Source organism: Ornithorhynchus anatinus, chromosome 13 (genome assembly GCF_004115215.2).
Source record: "Ornithorhynchus anatinus isolate Pmale09 chromosome 13, mOrnAna1.pri.v4, whole genome shotgun sequence".
Taxonomy (NCBI): domain Eukaryota; kingdom Metazoa; phylum Chordata; class Mammalia; order Monotremata; family Ornithorhynchidae; genus Ornithorhynchus; species Ornithorhynchus anatinus.
Genome location: NC_041740.1, coordinates 2897443 through 2909781, shown reverse-complemented (window position 1 = coordinate 2909781; position 12339 = coordinate 2897443). Strand labels below are relative to the sequence as shown.

The 12339-nt window shown below is 60.1% G+C and overlaps 1 protein-coding gene across 1 annotated transcript in view; it reads right to left on the bottom strand.

The window, feature by feature from the left end:
• The window catches only part of SSPOP, a 57925-nt gene extending 46489 nt beyond the window's left edge, over window positions 1–11436 (bottom strand). The window contains 17 exon segments of the mRNA XM_039913972.1: window positions 415–599; window positions 601–665; window positions 1188–1353; window positions 2058–2314; window positions 2710–2883; window positions 3528–3654; window positions 3786–3930; window positions 4854–5094; window positions 5362–5524; window positions 6184–6336; window positions 7587–7666; window positions 7839–7997; window positions 8690–8792; window positions 9013–9312; window positions 9784–9931; window positions 10399–10587; window positions 11384–11436. Of these exon segments, the coding sequence (XP_039769906.1) occupies window positions 415–599; window positions 601–665; window positions 1188–1353; window positions 2058–2314; window positions 2710–2883; window positions 3528–3654; window positions 3786–3930; window positions 4854–5094; window positions 5362–5524; window positions 6184–6336; window positions 7587–7666; window positions 7839–7997; window positions 8690–8792; window positions 9013–9312; window positions 9784–9931; window positions 10399–10587; window positions 11384–11436 (2708 nt within the window).
• Between the last annotated feature and the right edge of the window lie 903 nt (window positions 11437–12339).

The following is a 12339-nucleotide window of genomic DNA, read 5'->3' as shown; positions in this document are numbered from 1 at the left end:
GTTAAGCCATTACTATGTGCTAGGCACTGTACTAAGCGCAGGGACACAGTCCCTGTCCCACATGGGGCTCACTCTTAATCCCCATTTGACAGATGAGGGAACCGAGGCCCAGAGAAGTGAAATGATTTGCCGAAGGTCACACAGCAGACAAGAGGGGGAGCTGGGATTAGAACCCAGCTCCTTCTGATTCCCAGACCCCGGCTCCGTCCACCTGACCACACTGCTTCTCTAATTGCTTCTGTCGTAACTCTGCCCCAGACACTCTTGCCCCCCGGTAATCTCTGGCACTGCGTCCATCGGGGTCCCTTGGTCAATCCCCCCAGCCCGGTGAACCTCGGCCACTCCCGTGGACCCTTCCGGCCCCACCCCCAACCTAGCCCCCCGCCCCACCTTGGACCCAGACCCTGCTCTCACCAGCTGTTGCAGCCCTGCAGGACGTTGCTGCCCGGGGGGTGGGTTTTTGTTCCCAGCCGGCAGGGGCAGAGGGCAGAGGGCACGCACTGGCCCACATGGTCCCACAGCAGACCTGGGGGACAGTTGCAGCCGGCCACGCAGCCCCCCACACCCTTGCAGCTCGCATTCTCGGGGGCCCACTGCTCCCCCACAGGTCCGGCCACAGGGAGGGGAGCACTCCTGGTACAGCTGGCCGCCGGGGCAGATGACCGCTGGATGCCAGGAAGAGGGTGGACCCGTCAGGGGCAGGAGCGGGTGCCCCCCCCACCCCCACGGCCCCAACCTGGACCCCAAAGTCCTCCCTCCAACCTCCCACTCCACTTGGGGACCTGCAGCAGGTTGAGGTCAGGAGTCACAGGCTTCCCTTCTAGGAGGGGCATTAGTAATAATAATAATGATGGTATTTGTTAAGCACTTACTCTGTGCCAGGCACTGTACTAAACGCTGGGGTAGTTACAAACAAATCGAGCTGAACACCGTCTCTGTTCCATGTGGGGCTCACATTCTCAATCCCCATTTTCTAGATGAGGGAACTGAGGCCCAGAGAAGTGAAGCGACTTGTCCAAGGTCACACAGCAGACAACTGGCGGAGCCGGGATTAGAGCCCATGACCTTCTGACTACCAGGCCCGGGGCTCTATCTACTACACCACACTGCTTCCGCCTCGAGGGAAGGGAGAGGGCTCTGGGTGGGACCGGGCAAAGGGGTGGGGTGGAGGTGGGAGCGGGACTCACGGCAGAAGGTCTGGTTCCTCCAGGGGCTGGGGGCGCCCTCCTGGGCACAGTGGCGAGCGTAGGCGGCCAGCACAGGGCACAGACAGTCGCGTCCGGGGACACAGCCGCACACCGCCGCCAAGCAGCGCTGCTTGTAGGACTCCAGTTCCACCAGTCCTTGGCAGAGCTGGGGGCCCAGGGAGGTGGGGGGTCAGGGAGGTCCCCTGTGCCCCCCCAGTGCTGCCCCCTCAGTGGACCAGGGCCCTTGGTGTCAGCCACCCCCGGGAGGTCTTACACAGTGCCTACCTCCAATAATAATAATAATAATAATAATAATGTTATTTGTCAATCACTTACTACGTGTCAAGCCCCATTCTAAGCTTTGGGGTGGATACAAGCGAATCGGGTTGAACACAGTCCCTATCCCACGTGGGGCTCACAATCTCGATCCCCATTTTACAGATGAGGTCCAGAGAAGTGAAGTGACTTGTCCAAGGTCACGCAGCGGACTTGTGGCGGAGCCGGAATCAGAACCCATGACCTTCTGACTCCCAGGCCTGTGATTCAGTAGTATTTATTGAGCGCTTACTATGTGCAGAGTACTGGACTAAGCGCTTGGAACGTACAATTCGGCAACAGACAGAGACAATCCCCGCCCGATGAAGGGCTCACAGTCTAATCGATCCACTGTGCCATGCTGCTTCTCACCGGGTAGCACTGCCCGGTGCCCCCGATGCCCACCCCGGGGGAGCTCTGCCCGGGGCCTCCATTCCCATCCGGGAGTGCTCTGCCCAGCCTCCGTCATACCCAGCCCAGGGGCTCTGGCCGGAGTCCCCGATGCCCGCCCCAGGGAGCTCCGTCCGGAGGCCCCCGTGCCCACCCCCGGGATACCTGGAAGGCCGGGCCGTGGAGGACGGCGCAAGCCTCCTCCGCGAAGGGTCGGCGCTGCGCGTAGGAGCTGCAGGGATCGAGGGCCATGGAGTCTCCGGGCCGGCACTCCCCTTCCCCCTCTTCCTCCTCCTTCGCCACGGCCGCCAGTTGGAACTTGCTGGCGAAGGCGGCCACGCCGCCCTCCACGTCCCCTTCGGGGGTCAGGAAGTCGTCATGCTGGCTCCGGGTGAGCGTGCCGCACAGACCCCGCACCTGTCCTCCGGAGGAGGAGGAGGAGGAGGAGGGGAGGGACGAGGGGGGTCTAAGCCCCGGGACGGTCCCTCTGCCCCCCTGCCCTGCGGACCTCCAGCTCCCACCCCGGGGGCTTCTATCCGATGCCCACCTAATCCCACGCCAGAAGGCTCTGTCCCATGCCCATCCCCCGGGGCTCTGCCCGGTGCCCCAAAGGCTCACCCCCCATCTCCAGCCCCGAGTCCCATACGCACCCAGGAGGTGCCCTCTATACCCACCTGGGGGTCTCTGCCTGGAACCCCCTACCTGAGTGCTGCCCTCCATTTCCACTCCAAGGGACTCTTCCCGCTGCCTCCCACGCCCACCCCGGGGACTCTGCCCGGAGCCCCCGATGCCCATCCAGGCCGGGGTGGCACCTGACGGGCATAGCGTGGCTCCAGGGTGATGTAGGCGGTGGCGGCCGGGCCGGACCAGAGGATCAGGACCCCGGGCCCGCGCAGCAGCAGGAAGGCGGAGGAGGCGCGGGATAGACGGATGATGCCCTGCGGGCCCTCCCAGGGCACGGACACCTCCCGCCCGGCTGCCAGCACCGCCCCTGAAAGCCACAAGAGGGTTCTTTCAGGGGGCAAGGCCGGGTGTTGAGGGGCTCTACCGAGGGGGTCGGGGGTCCCCGTCCCCCCCCCCCCCCCCGACGGGAAGCGCGAAGGAAGGGCGGGGAGGTCGAAGGGGCAAATCGTGGCCAGGTGGATAGAACCCGGATCTGGAAGTCAGAGGACCTGGCTTCTAATCCCAGCTCCGTCCACCGTGTGTGACCTTGGGCAAGTCACTTCACATCTCTACACCTCAGTTCTTTCAGCTGCAAAGTGGGGTTTCGATCCCGGTTCTCTCTCCCCCGTAGACCTGGCACATGTGGGACCTGATGATCTGCTGCTGTGTGCCCTTGGGCCAGTCACTTCAATTCTCTGTGCCTCAGTTACCTCCTCTATAAAATGGGGTTTGAGACTGGGAGCCCCGGGTGGCACAGGGACTGAATCCAACCCGATTTGCTTAGTGGCCGGAATCCACTCTGGCGCTTAGTACAGTGCCTGGCACGTACCATGATTATTATTAGTAGTAGTATCTCGTATCTATTCCGGTGCTCAGTACAGTGCTTAGCACATAGTAGGCCCTTAACAAATACCACAGTTAAATCGAGGTGTTTGTTGGGTGTGGAGGGGAGTGGGGTTGGGGCTCCAGGACCTGAGTCGAGGAGCTGGACGTGGGTCTCCCCGATGGTGAGCGAGATGGCCCGGAGACAACTTCCATGGGCTCCTGCCTCACAGCTCCCGTGTTCCGCCGTGATCTGCAGCCGCTCCTCCACGTAGTCCTGGGCAGAGATGGCAGAGGGGACGTGGAAGGCACAGGTGGCAAGGGGAGTGGGCCCAGGTGCCCCCACCTCCCGCAACCCAGCTCTGTGCCCTAGGCCCCTGCCCAGCCCTCACCTCTCAGAGCGCTCACCTGCACCAGGGTGTAACGGCAGCCCGTGCCCCCAAGGAAGGTGAAGCGACGCCCGTCGAAAGTCAGGTAGTGCCCATCCCCGCCCACTGCACACTCGGCTGGGCATAGCTCCTGGGTACAGTGCCAATGGCCCTCCTGGCACACACTGGGGAAGGAGAGGGGAAGGAACAGGGGCATTGCAGCTTGGCTTAATGACAAGAGCACGGACTTGGGAGTCAGAGGGCATGGGTTCTAATCCCGGCTCCACCACTTGTCTGCCGTGTGACCTTGGGTGAGCCACTTAACTTCTCTGTGCCTGTGACCTCATCTGTAAAATGAGGATTAAGACACTGAACCCCATGGGGGACAACCTGATTGCCTTGTGAAGCAACGTGGCTCAGTGGAAAGAGCCTGGGCTTCGGAGTCAGAGGTCATGGGTTCGACTCCCGGCTCTGCCACTTGTCGGCTGTGTGACTGTGGGCAAGTCACTTCACTTCTCTGTGCCTCAGTCACCTCATCTGTAAAATGGGGATTAACTGTGAGCCTCACGTGGGACGACCTGATTACCCTGTATCTTCCCCAGCGCTTAGAACAGTGCTCTGCACATAGTAAGTGCTTAACAAATACCAACATTATCATCATTATAATCGCTTAGAAGAGTGCATGGCACATAGCGTGGCTCAGTGGAAAGGGCACGGGCTTTGGAGTCAGAGGTCATTGGTTCGAATCCCAGCTCTGCCACTTGTCAGCTGTGTGACTGTGGGCAAGTCACTTCACTTCTCTGTGCCTCAGTGACCTCATCTGGAAAATGGGGATGAAGACTGTGAGCCCCACGTGGGAGAACCTGATTCCCTTGTGTCTACCCCAGCGCTTAGAACAGTGCTCTGCACATAGTAAGCGCTTAACAAATACCAACATTACATAGTAAGTGCTTAACAAATACCATCATCATTATTATTATAATTATTAAGAAGGGGTGGTCAGCTGGAACCCCCCGAGGGAGGGAGCGACAGGCTGGGGAGGGGCCCTAAGAGGCAAGGGAGAGGGGTGGGGAGGGGGAGGGGAGAGACCCAGAAACCCAGTCTGTACCATTGATTGCACAGCTGATCCACAGTCTCCCCAGGGCCATAGCGCTGGCCCCGATGGTAGCAGGGGCAGAGGGCGGCGGAGACGCAACTCTCCCCGTCCTGGTAGAGGCCGGGTGGGCACTCACAGCCGCTCACACACTCTTCCCGGCAGTGCCCCTCGGCTCCCAAACCCACGGCCGTACAGCTGGCCGGACAGGAGGACACGCAGTCCGAGAACACCTTCCCTGTCGGGCAAGGGCGCTCTGTGGGCATAGGGGGAGAAGGACACGGTTGGCTCTTAGGACGCAGGGCACCAGAGTCCAAACTCAGGCAAACCCCCGGGGTAGGTGGGAGGGATCCCATGAGGTGCCCAAGCTGAGACATGTACCCCGGTGAACTAATACCCTCAGAGTCAGTGCCCAGGGGAGAGCAGGGCCCCGTGTGAGCAGCGGGTGCCCGAGTTTCGGTGACCAGACGATAGCAGGGTGCCCATGTATGGGGCACGGGTCAGGAGGGCACCCAGACCGTACCACAGAAGCCGGGCTTCCTCCAGTGGATGTAGACGTGGCGCTGGGCACAGTAGCGGGCATAGCTGGCAAAGGTGGCGCAGACGGCTTCCTGGTGCCCTTCCTGCCCCTCACTCGCTGTGCAGTAAGCAAAGAGGCAGGCACCGTGGAACCCGCTGGGCTGCACCTGGGGGCACGGGGGCAGCAGTGCTTTAGCCCCTGCACCCCTTTAGGGCAATGCCCCGCCCTGTCTGGCCTTGCCCGCTTGCCCACCTCCTCTGAGCCGTCCATAGTTGTCCCACCCCTTCTTGTCAATCACCTAGAGTGTTAGGTGTCCCGATCGGGGGCATCCTCACTCCAGATTAACCCAGGCTCCCTTGCAGCCAGAGGTCCCTTTAGCGGATCCTGGACACGACGCTTCCTCGCTTCCCTCCAGGTCCTCGGGCACAGCCCCTCCTTCCTCTCCTCTGGACACCCAGGCACGGATCCTCCTCCCTCTCCTCTCGGCATACAGGTATGGCCCTATTCCCTCTTCTTCAAGCACCTGGGAACAGCCCCTCCTCTCTCCCCTCTGGGCACCCAGGCACGGACCCTCCTCCCTCCCCTCTCGGCATACAGGTATGGCCCTATTCCCTCTTCTTCAGGCACCTGGGCACAGCCCCTCCTCTCTCCCCTCTGGGCACCCAGGCACAGCTCCTTCTCCCTCCATTCCAGGCACAGTCCCTTCTTCCTCCATTCCAGGCACCTGGGAATGGCCCCTCTTCCCCTCGGGGCACCCGGGTCCAGCTTCTCCTCCCTTCCCTCCGGGCACCCGGGTACTGCCCATCCTCCCTCCTTTCCGGGCACCTGGGCATGGCAATCCTTGAAGGGCCCCACTAGCAGCAAGTGACAGGCTCCCTCAGCTTCAGCCCGCCGTGCCTCTGCTTCTAGGCCCATCTTCGGCTCCTCCGCAGGGGCCTCACACCCCAGGGCCGCCTCCGCCACATCTGGGCACCCGGGCTGAGAGAGAGAGAGCCAAGTTCTCAGAAGGCAGCCCAGCCCCCATCCCCAACGTCCCCTCCCTCGGAACAAGCACGGCCTAGTGGAAAGAGCCCAGGCCTGGGAATCAGAAGACCTGGCTTCTAATTTCATTTCTGCCACTTGTCTGCTGTGTGAACTTGGGTAAGACACTTCACTTCTCTGGGCCTCAGTTACCTCATCCGTAAAATCAATCAAAGGCAATAAATGAGCGCTTACTATTCACAGAGCACTGTACTAAGTGCTTGGGAGAGTCCAGTACAACAGAGTTGGTAAATATGTTCCCAGCCCACAACCAACTGGGATTTCAATACTTAGTCTCCTTCCTATTCATTATGTGAACCCCATGTGGGACCTGATTATCTTGCATTTACTCCAGCCCTTGATCCAGTGTTTGGCATAGAGGAAGCTCGGAAAAGCAGCGTGGCTCAGTGGAAAGAGCACGGGCTTTGGAGTCAGGGCTCATGAGTTCGAATCCCAGCTCTTCCACTTGTCGGCTGTGTGACTGTGGGCAAGTCACTTAACTTCTCTGTGCCTCAGTTCCCTCATCTGTAAAATGGGGATTAAGACTGTGAGCCCCACGTGGGACAACCTGATTCCCCTACGTCTACCCCAGCGCTTAGAACAGTGATCGGCACATAGTAAGTGCTTAACAAATACCAACATTATTATCTAAACAAAAATATCATCATCATCATTATTATTATTATTATCCGGCAGTAAAGGACAGGAGGAGGGGAATCTGAGGCCCAGGGAAGAGAAGAGACAGGATTGAGAGAGGAAATAGGGTTCAAGAGCAGGAGGGAGCAGGGGGAACTGTCCTTCTTAGAAAGATCATGGGGGTCCCCAGCTCCTTGCATCAAATCCAGACTCCTTCACCTTCCTCTACTTCATTCCCAACCACCAAGCTCATTCACCACATGTCCGGGCTCCAATTCCCTCCCCGATCCTGCCCTCATTCACCAAACAGTGGCACTTACCGAGCACTTTTCGAAAACTGAGCAGGGCACCAAGTACTTGGGAGAGCGCTTGCCCTTCCCCCTGCCTGGAAAGCCCTCCCCCATCTGCTCCTCTTTCAAAACTCCTTTTGGTTCTCCTCCTCCATGAAGCCTTCTCAGACTAGCCTCACCTGACCGCACGACCCTCCTCCGGGAGTGACTTCCAGGGCCAAGGAGGGGGTCACTGAAGGATGCAGAGGTGCGGGGGGCTGGATTGGAGGGGGGGAGGCTCACCTCAGAGCCTGGGAGCCTCCAGGAGTTGCCGAATGTAGCAGCCAAGACAGCTTGGGTCCCCCCGGGTTCCCGGAAGTCATCTGAGGGTGACGGCAGAACATGGGTGTGGGACGTGGGGTCTCCAGTCTCTCACCCCCTGTTCTTGGGGGACGCTCTCTTCCTGTCCAAGGGTCTGCAGCCCCAGCACCCTCTGCCCCTCCCTTCTCCCCACCCCCTCGCCAGGTCACCCGGCCTCTGTCCGGCCTCCCTCACCTTCCGGCTGGTCATTGTAGAGGCCGCAGAGGCCTCGGGTGTGGCCCCGGAACTCGTGGTCAACGGTGAGGGAGACCGAGTCCCGCCGGTCCAGCCGCACGGACACCCCCAGGCCCCCCGCCAGGAGCAGCCAGGCATCCTGCCACCTCAGGCTCAGCCCTGGGAAAAGGGAGAGAGGGGTCACCCGGATCCCCATGCCCACCATGGGCTCAGCCCTGGGGTAAGGAGAGAGGGGTCACCAGGACCCCCACCTCAAGCTCAGCCCGGGGAATGGAATGGAAAAGGAGGTCACCTGGGATTCCCCCTATTGCAAAATCAGCTCTGGGGATGAAGGAGAGAGGGGTCACCGGGCCCCCACTCCCACCCTCACCACAGCACTGGGCAAAGGAGAGAAAAGAGGGGATCACCCTGAATCCCCCCAAGCAACTACAGGCTCAGCATTGGGGGAAAGAGAGAGGAGTCATCCCCCCCACACACTTCAGGGTCAGCCCTGGGGGAAGGAGTGAAAAGGGGTGTCACCCCGGATCCCCCCCTCCACTGCAGACTCAGCCCTGGGGGGAAGGGGAGAGAGGTCTCCCGGCTTCCAACCCCTCACCATAGGCTCAACTCGGGGGGACAGGAATCAATCAATCAATGATATTTATTGAGTGCTTACTGTGTGCAGAGCACTATACTAAACGTTTGGGAAAAGACAATATAGAAAGACAGGGAGGGCATTCCAGACACACCCATTGCAGGCTCTGGGGAAAAGGACCACCCCTTCCTTCCCTCATCCCAGTGCCCAGCTCAGACCCGGCCCCCTCCCTCCTCGGCCCTCCCCCCCCTTCACCTTCCCCTCTTGTCTCCCTCACCATGCTGCAGGAGGGGCTCCCCCTCGGACACGGGGACCCCATTCACAGAGACGTCGCGCCCTCTGACCAGCACCTCATCCTGGCCCAGGAGCACCCGCACCGCCTGGTAGGAGAACGGGAGGAGGGAGGGTCACTGGACACCGTATCTCCTTCCCCAGTCCCCAACCCAACTCCGTTCCCTCCACCAGCCCCTCCCTCAATTGCTTGCATCCCCCCCAGCGCTTATTACAGTGCCTGGCACACAGTCAGTGCTAACAAATACCACAGTTCTTGGTCATAGTTCTAGTATGATCCCCATCAGCCTGGTGCATCCCCTCCCTTACCGGCGGGCAGTGCCCGGGATGTGGGCAGTGAGCCCGGGGCGTGATCTGGATGGCCCAGGTGGCCTCGTCATCGCCCGCCAGCAGGTAGGTGCAGCGACCCAGGAAGTGGAAGTGGCGCCCATCGAAGGTACGGTAGTGGAAGCCGGACCAGGTGGTGCAGGTGGCCGAGAGGCGCCGGCGCTGTCCCCACACCTGCCCCACCGCCCCCCCGAGGGGCTGCAAGAGTGTGGGTGAGGGAGAGGGCCCTGCCAGAAAGACCAGCCCCCGTGACAGCAAGGGTGGGGGATGCCCCTGCGTACCCTGGGAGCAGGAGGCAGGAAGCGGGAGCGGTGGGCAGAGATTAGTAATGGTGGGATAGAGTTTGGGATGTGCGGGTAGGAGGGGGTACCCTCTTTGGCACAACTGAGACAGCTTGGAACTGCTGTCCCAGGGGCCGGGCAGGGGAGGTCCGCCCATTCATTCATTCAATCATATTTATTAAGTGCTTGCTGTGTGCAAAGCACTGTAGTAAGCGCTTGGGTTAAGTACAATACAATAATAGTGACGATCCCTGCCCACAACAAGCTCACAGTCTGAAGGGAAAGTTCCCTTTCCGGGGCTGAAATTTCCTGAGGGCAGGTCCTTGGGGCAAGCAGGCTGGGCAGCCCAGTCAGGCCCCAGGAGCGGGGGTCTTGATAGAAGGGGACCCACCTCTCCCCTCCCCGCCTGGCCTCTGAGGAGAGGTGCCCACCTGAACAGGAAAGTGATGGTGGAGCACAATGAGGTGGCCACCCTGGCTCTGCCTCCTTGTCCCCATCTCCCCGAGTGGCCGCCGAAGCCATCCGCTAGGCCGTCCTTACCTAGAGTGCACTGGGGGCGCTCCAGCCCGGGCAGCAGGCTCGCACCGTCCGGTTCCACACTGCGGCCGGTGTCTGGGGGTCTGTGGCCCACGAGGGGGTTACGGCAGGGCCCGGGGTGGGGGGCAGATCCCACCCCCTCAGCCCCAGAGCGAGGGGCAAGGGGCCAGGGTGGGAACTCAGCCTCATCCTCTGGGTCTGGGCTGGACTGTCTTCCCTTCTCCCTCCCATTCCAGCCCCAGGTTACCAACTCTCAATCAATCAATGGTATTTAATTGAGCACTTACCGAGTACTGAGCACTGCACTAAGCGCTTGGGAGGGGACAACACAACAGAGTCGGTAGACACATTCACTGCTCACAGGGAGTTTACAGTCTAGCTTGCACTCTGTTCTCCTCTTCCAAGCACTTAGTACAGTGCTCTGCACACAGTAAGTGCTTAATAAATAGAATTGATTGATTGGCTACCTAATGCCACCCAGCTCTGCACCTTGTGCTTCCCCCCACCTCCCATACACACATACACACAGAGTCAACAGAGTCACACTCACTTGTAGATTGGGCAGAGGGCCAGGGCCTGGGCAGAGGAGGTGCCAGGCCACGGATGCCCGCTCCGGGATAAATCTAGCTGCCAGCCCTCCCGGAGGTAGTGGTAGAGGCTGGCACAGGGCACAAGATCCTCCTGCCGTGGGCTCACAACCTCCTCCACTTGTACCATCTCCGTCCGCTCGCACCACCGGCTGTGGGGTTGGGGGAGGTGGGAGGCTGGTAGCACGGCAACCCCAGAGCCCCAGCTTCAGCCATCCCACGAGAGATGCCTGAAGAGGGCTCAGGGAGAACCCTGGGATCCCTCGGGGATGCAGGACAGGAGGGGGAATCAGCCCTAGGGAAGTGGGGCAGCCTCCAGAGTCCTGGGATGAGGGGAGGTCGAGGGGCGCCAGGTTTGGAGGGAGAGATGCTCCTAGGTATGGCCAGGGTTTAAAGACCCCCATCTGGGCACTCCCAGCCTTCTAGGCAAGCAGAGAGCAAGGAGAAGGGGGCTTTGGGGCGGGGGGGGGGGGACATGGTCCTGAGGAAGCAATGGGGGCCAAGTCAGTCAATCAGTCAGGCAGTTGTACTTACTGAGCGCTTACTGGGTGCCGAGCTCTGTACTACACACTTGGGAGAGTACAATACAACAGACACAGTCCTTGTTCGTAACGAACTAACAGTCTTAAAGGTGAGACAGGTGTTTATATAAATGAATGAATTACAGATATGGACATAAGTGCTGTGGGGCCGGGAGGGGGGGGGGGCGAATAAATGGAGTAAGTCAGGGTGATGCAGAACGGAGTGGGAGAAGAGGATAGAAGGGCTGAATCAGGGAAGGCCTCTTGGAGGAGATGGACCTTCGATAAGGCTTTGAACGAGGGGAAGATAATGGTCTGTCAGATATGAGGAGGGAGGGTGTTCCAGGCCAGAGGCGGGACGGGGGCGAGAGGTAGGCGGTGAGATAAGCGAGATCGAGGGACGGTGAGAAGGTTGGCAGAGACTTACCCATCCGCCAATGCCAGGATGGCCCAGAGGCAGAGCAGGGCTAAAAGCCCCATGGTGCCTCCCCCTTCCGGTACCACCTGCAAGAGAGCCAGGATACGGAGGCCTCGTTACCGGGTTGTTAGCACAGCAGCCAGACTGACACCGAAGAGCACCAGAGCCACTTACCGCCTCCCTTCCGCCACCCTTCCCATCTGACCCCAACCCATCCATCCCTCTCCCCCCACCATCAGCCTTTTAGCCTTGTCCTTGCCCCAACTCCGGCCTATCCGTCCACCGTCACCACGTCCAGGGCGTCCGTCTGTCCCCCTCCTGTCCGGCCACGGACACTGTCCGTGGTGGCTGCGAGGAGTGGGCCGCCAGGGGTGGCCGGGGGGCTTTATCCCCAGCCCGGCCCCACCCCCGTGCACCATCTGCCTCTATCCCGATTGGTGCTCCTCGCCCCCACCAAATTCTTACAGGACACAGCTCTCTGCCCCGTGCCCCCCCGAAACTCCCCCCTGGGGTGAGAGGGACTACAGGCGTGAGAGCGAGCCCGGGGTGGGAGAAAGAGGGAGTTTTCTCAGGTAGTTGTGTGTACTCCAGTGTGACAGTGCGTGTGCATTTGAACGAGAGCTTGTCGCACATCAGTATCACTGTGGATCTTGGTGCCCGGTTGTGTGTCTGTGTGTGCTCCTGTGTGGGTCCCCACTGTGTGGGTCCGTGTCCCAGTGTGTCTGCACGTCTGCATGCCTTTGTATCACCCGTTGTGTGTGTGTTTCTGTGACTGTATCTGTCTGTGACTGTGTGGGCATCCATCCCAGTCTGTTTTCGAACAAACCATTGTGCATCTCAGCATCATGTGGTCTCTGGGACTGTGCGCGTGTGCTCCTATGTGTGTGTGCGTGTGTCTCCCAGGGTGTGTCAGTCAATTAACAAATGCCATAATTATTATTGTTATTATCAATCAATCAGTGGTA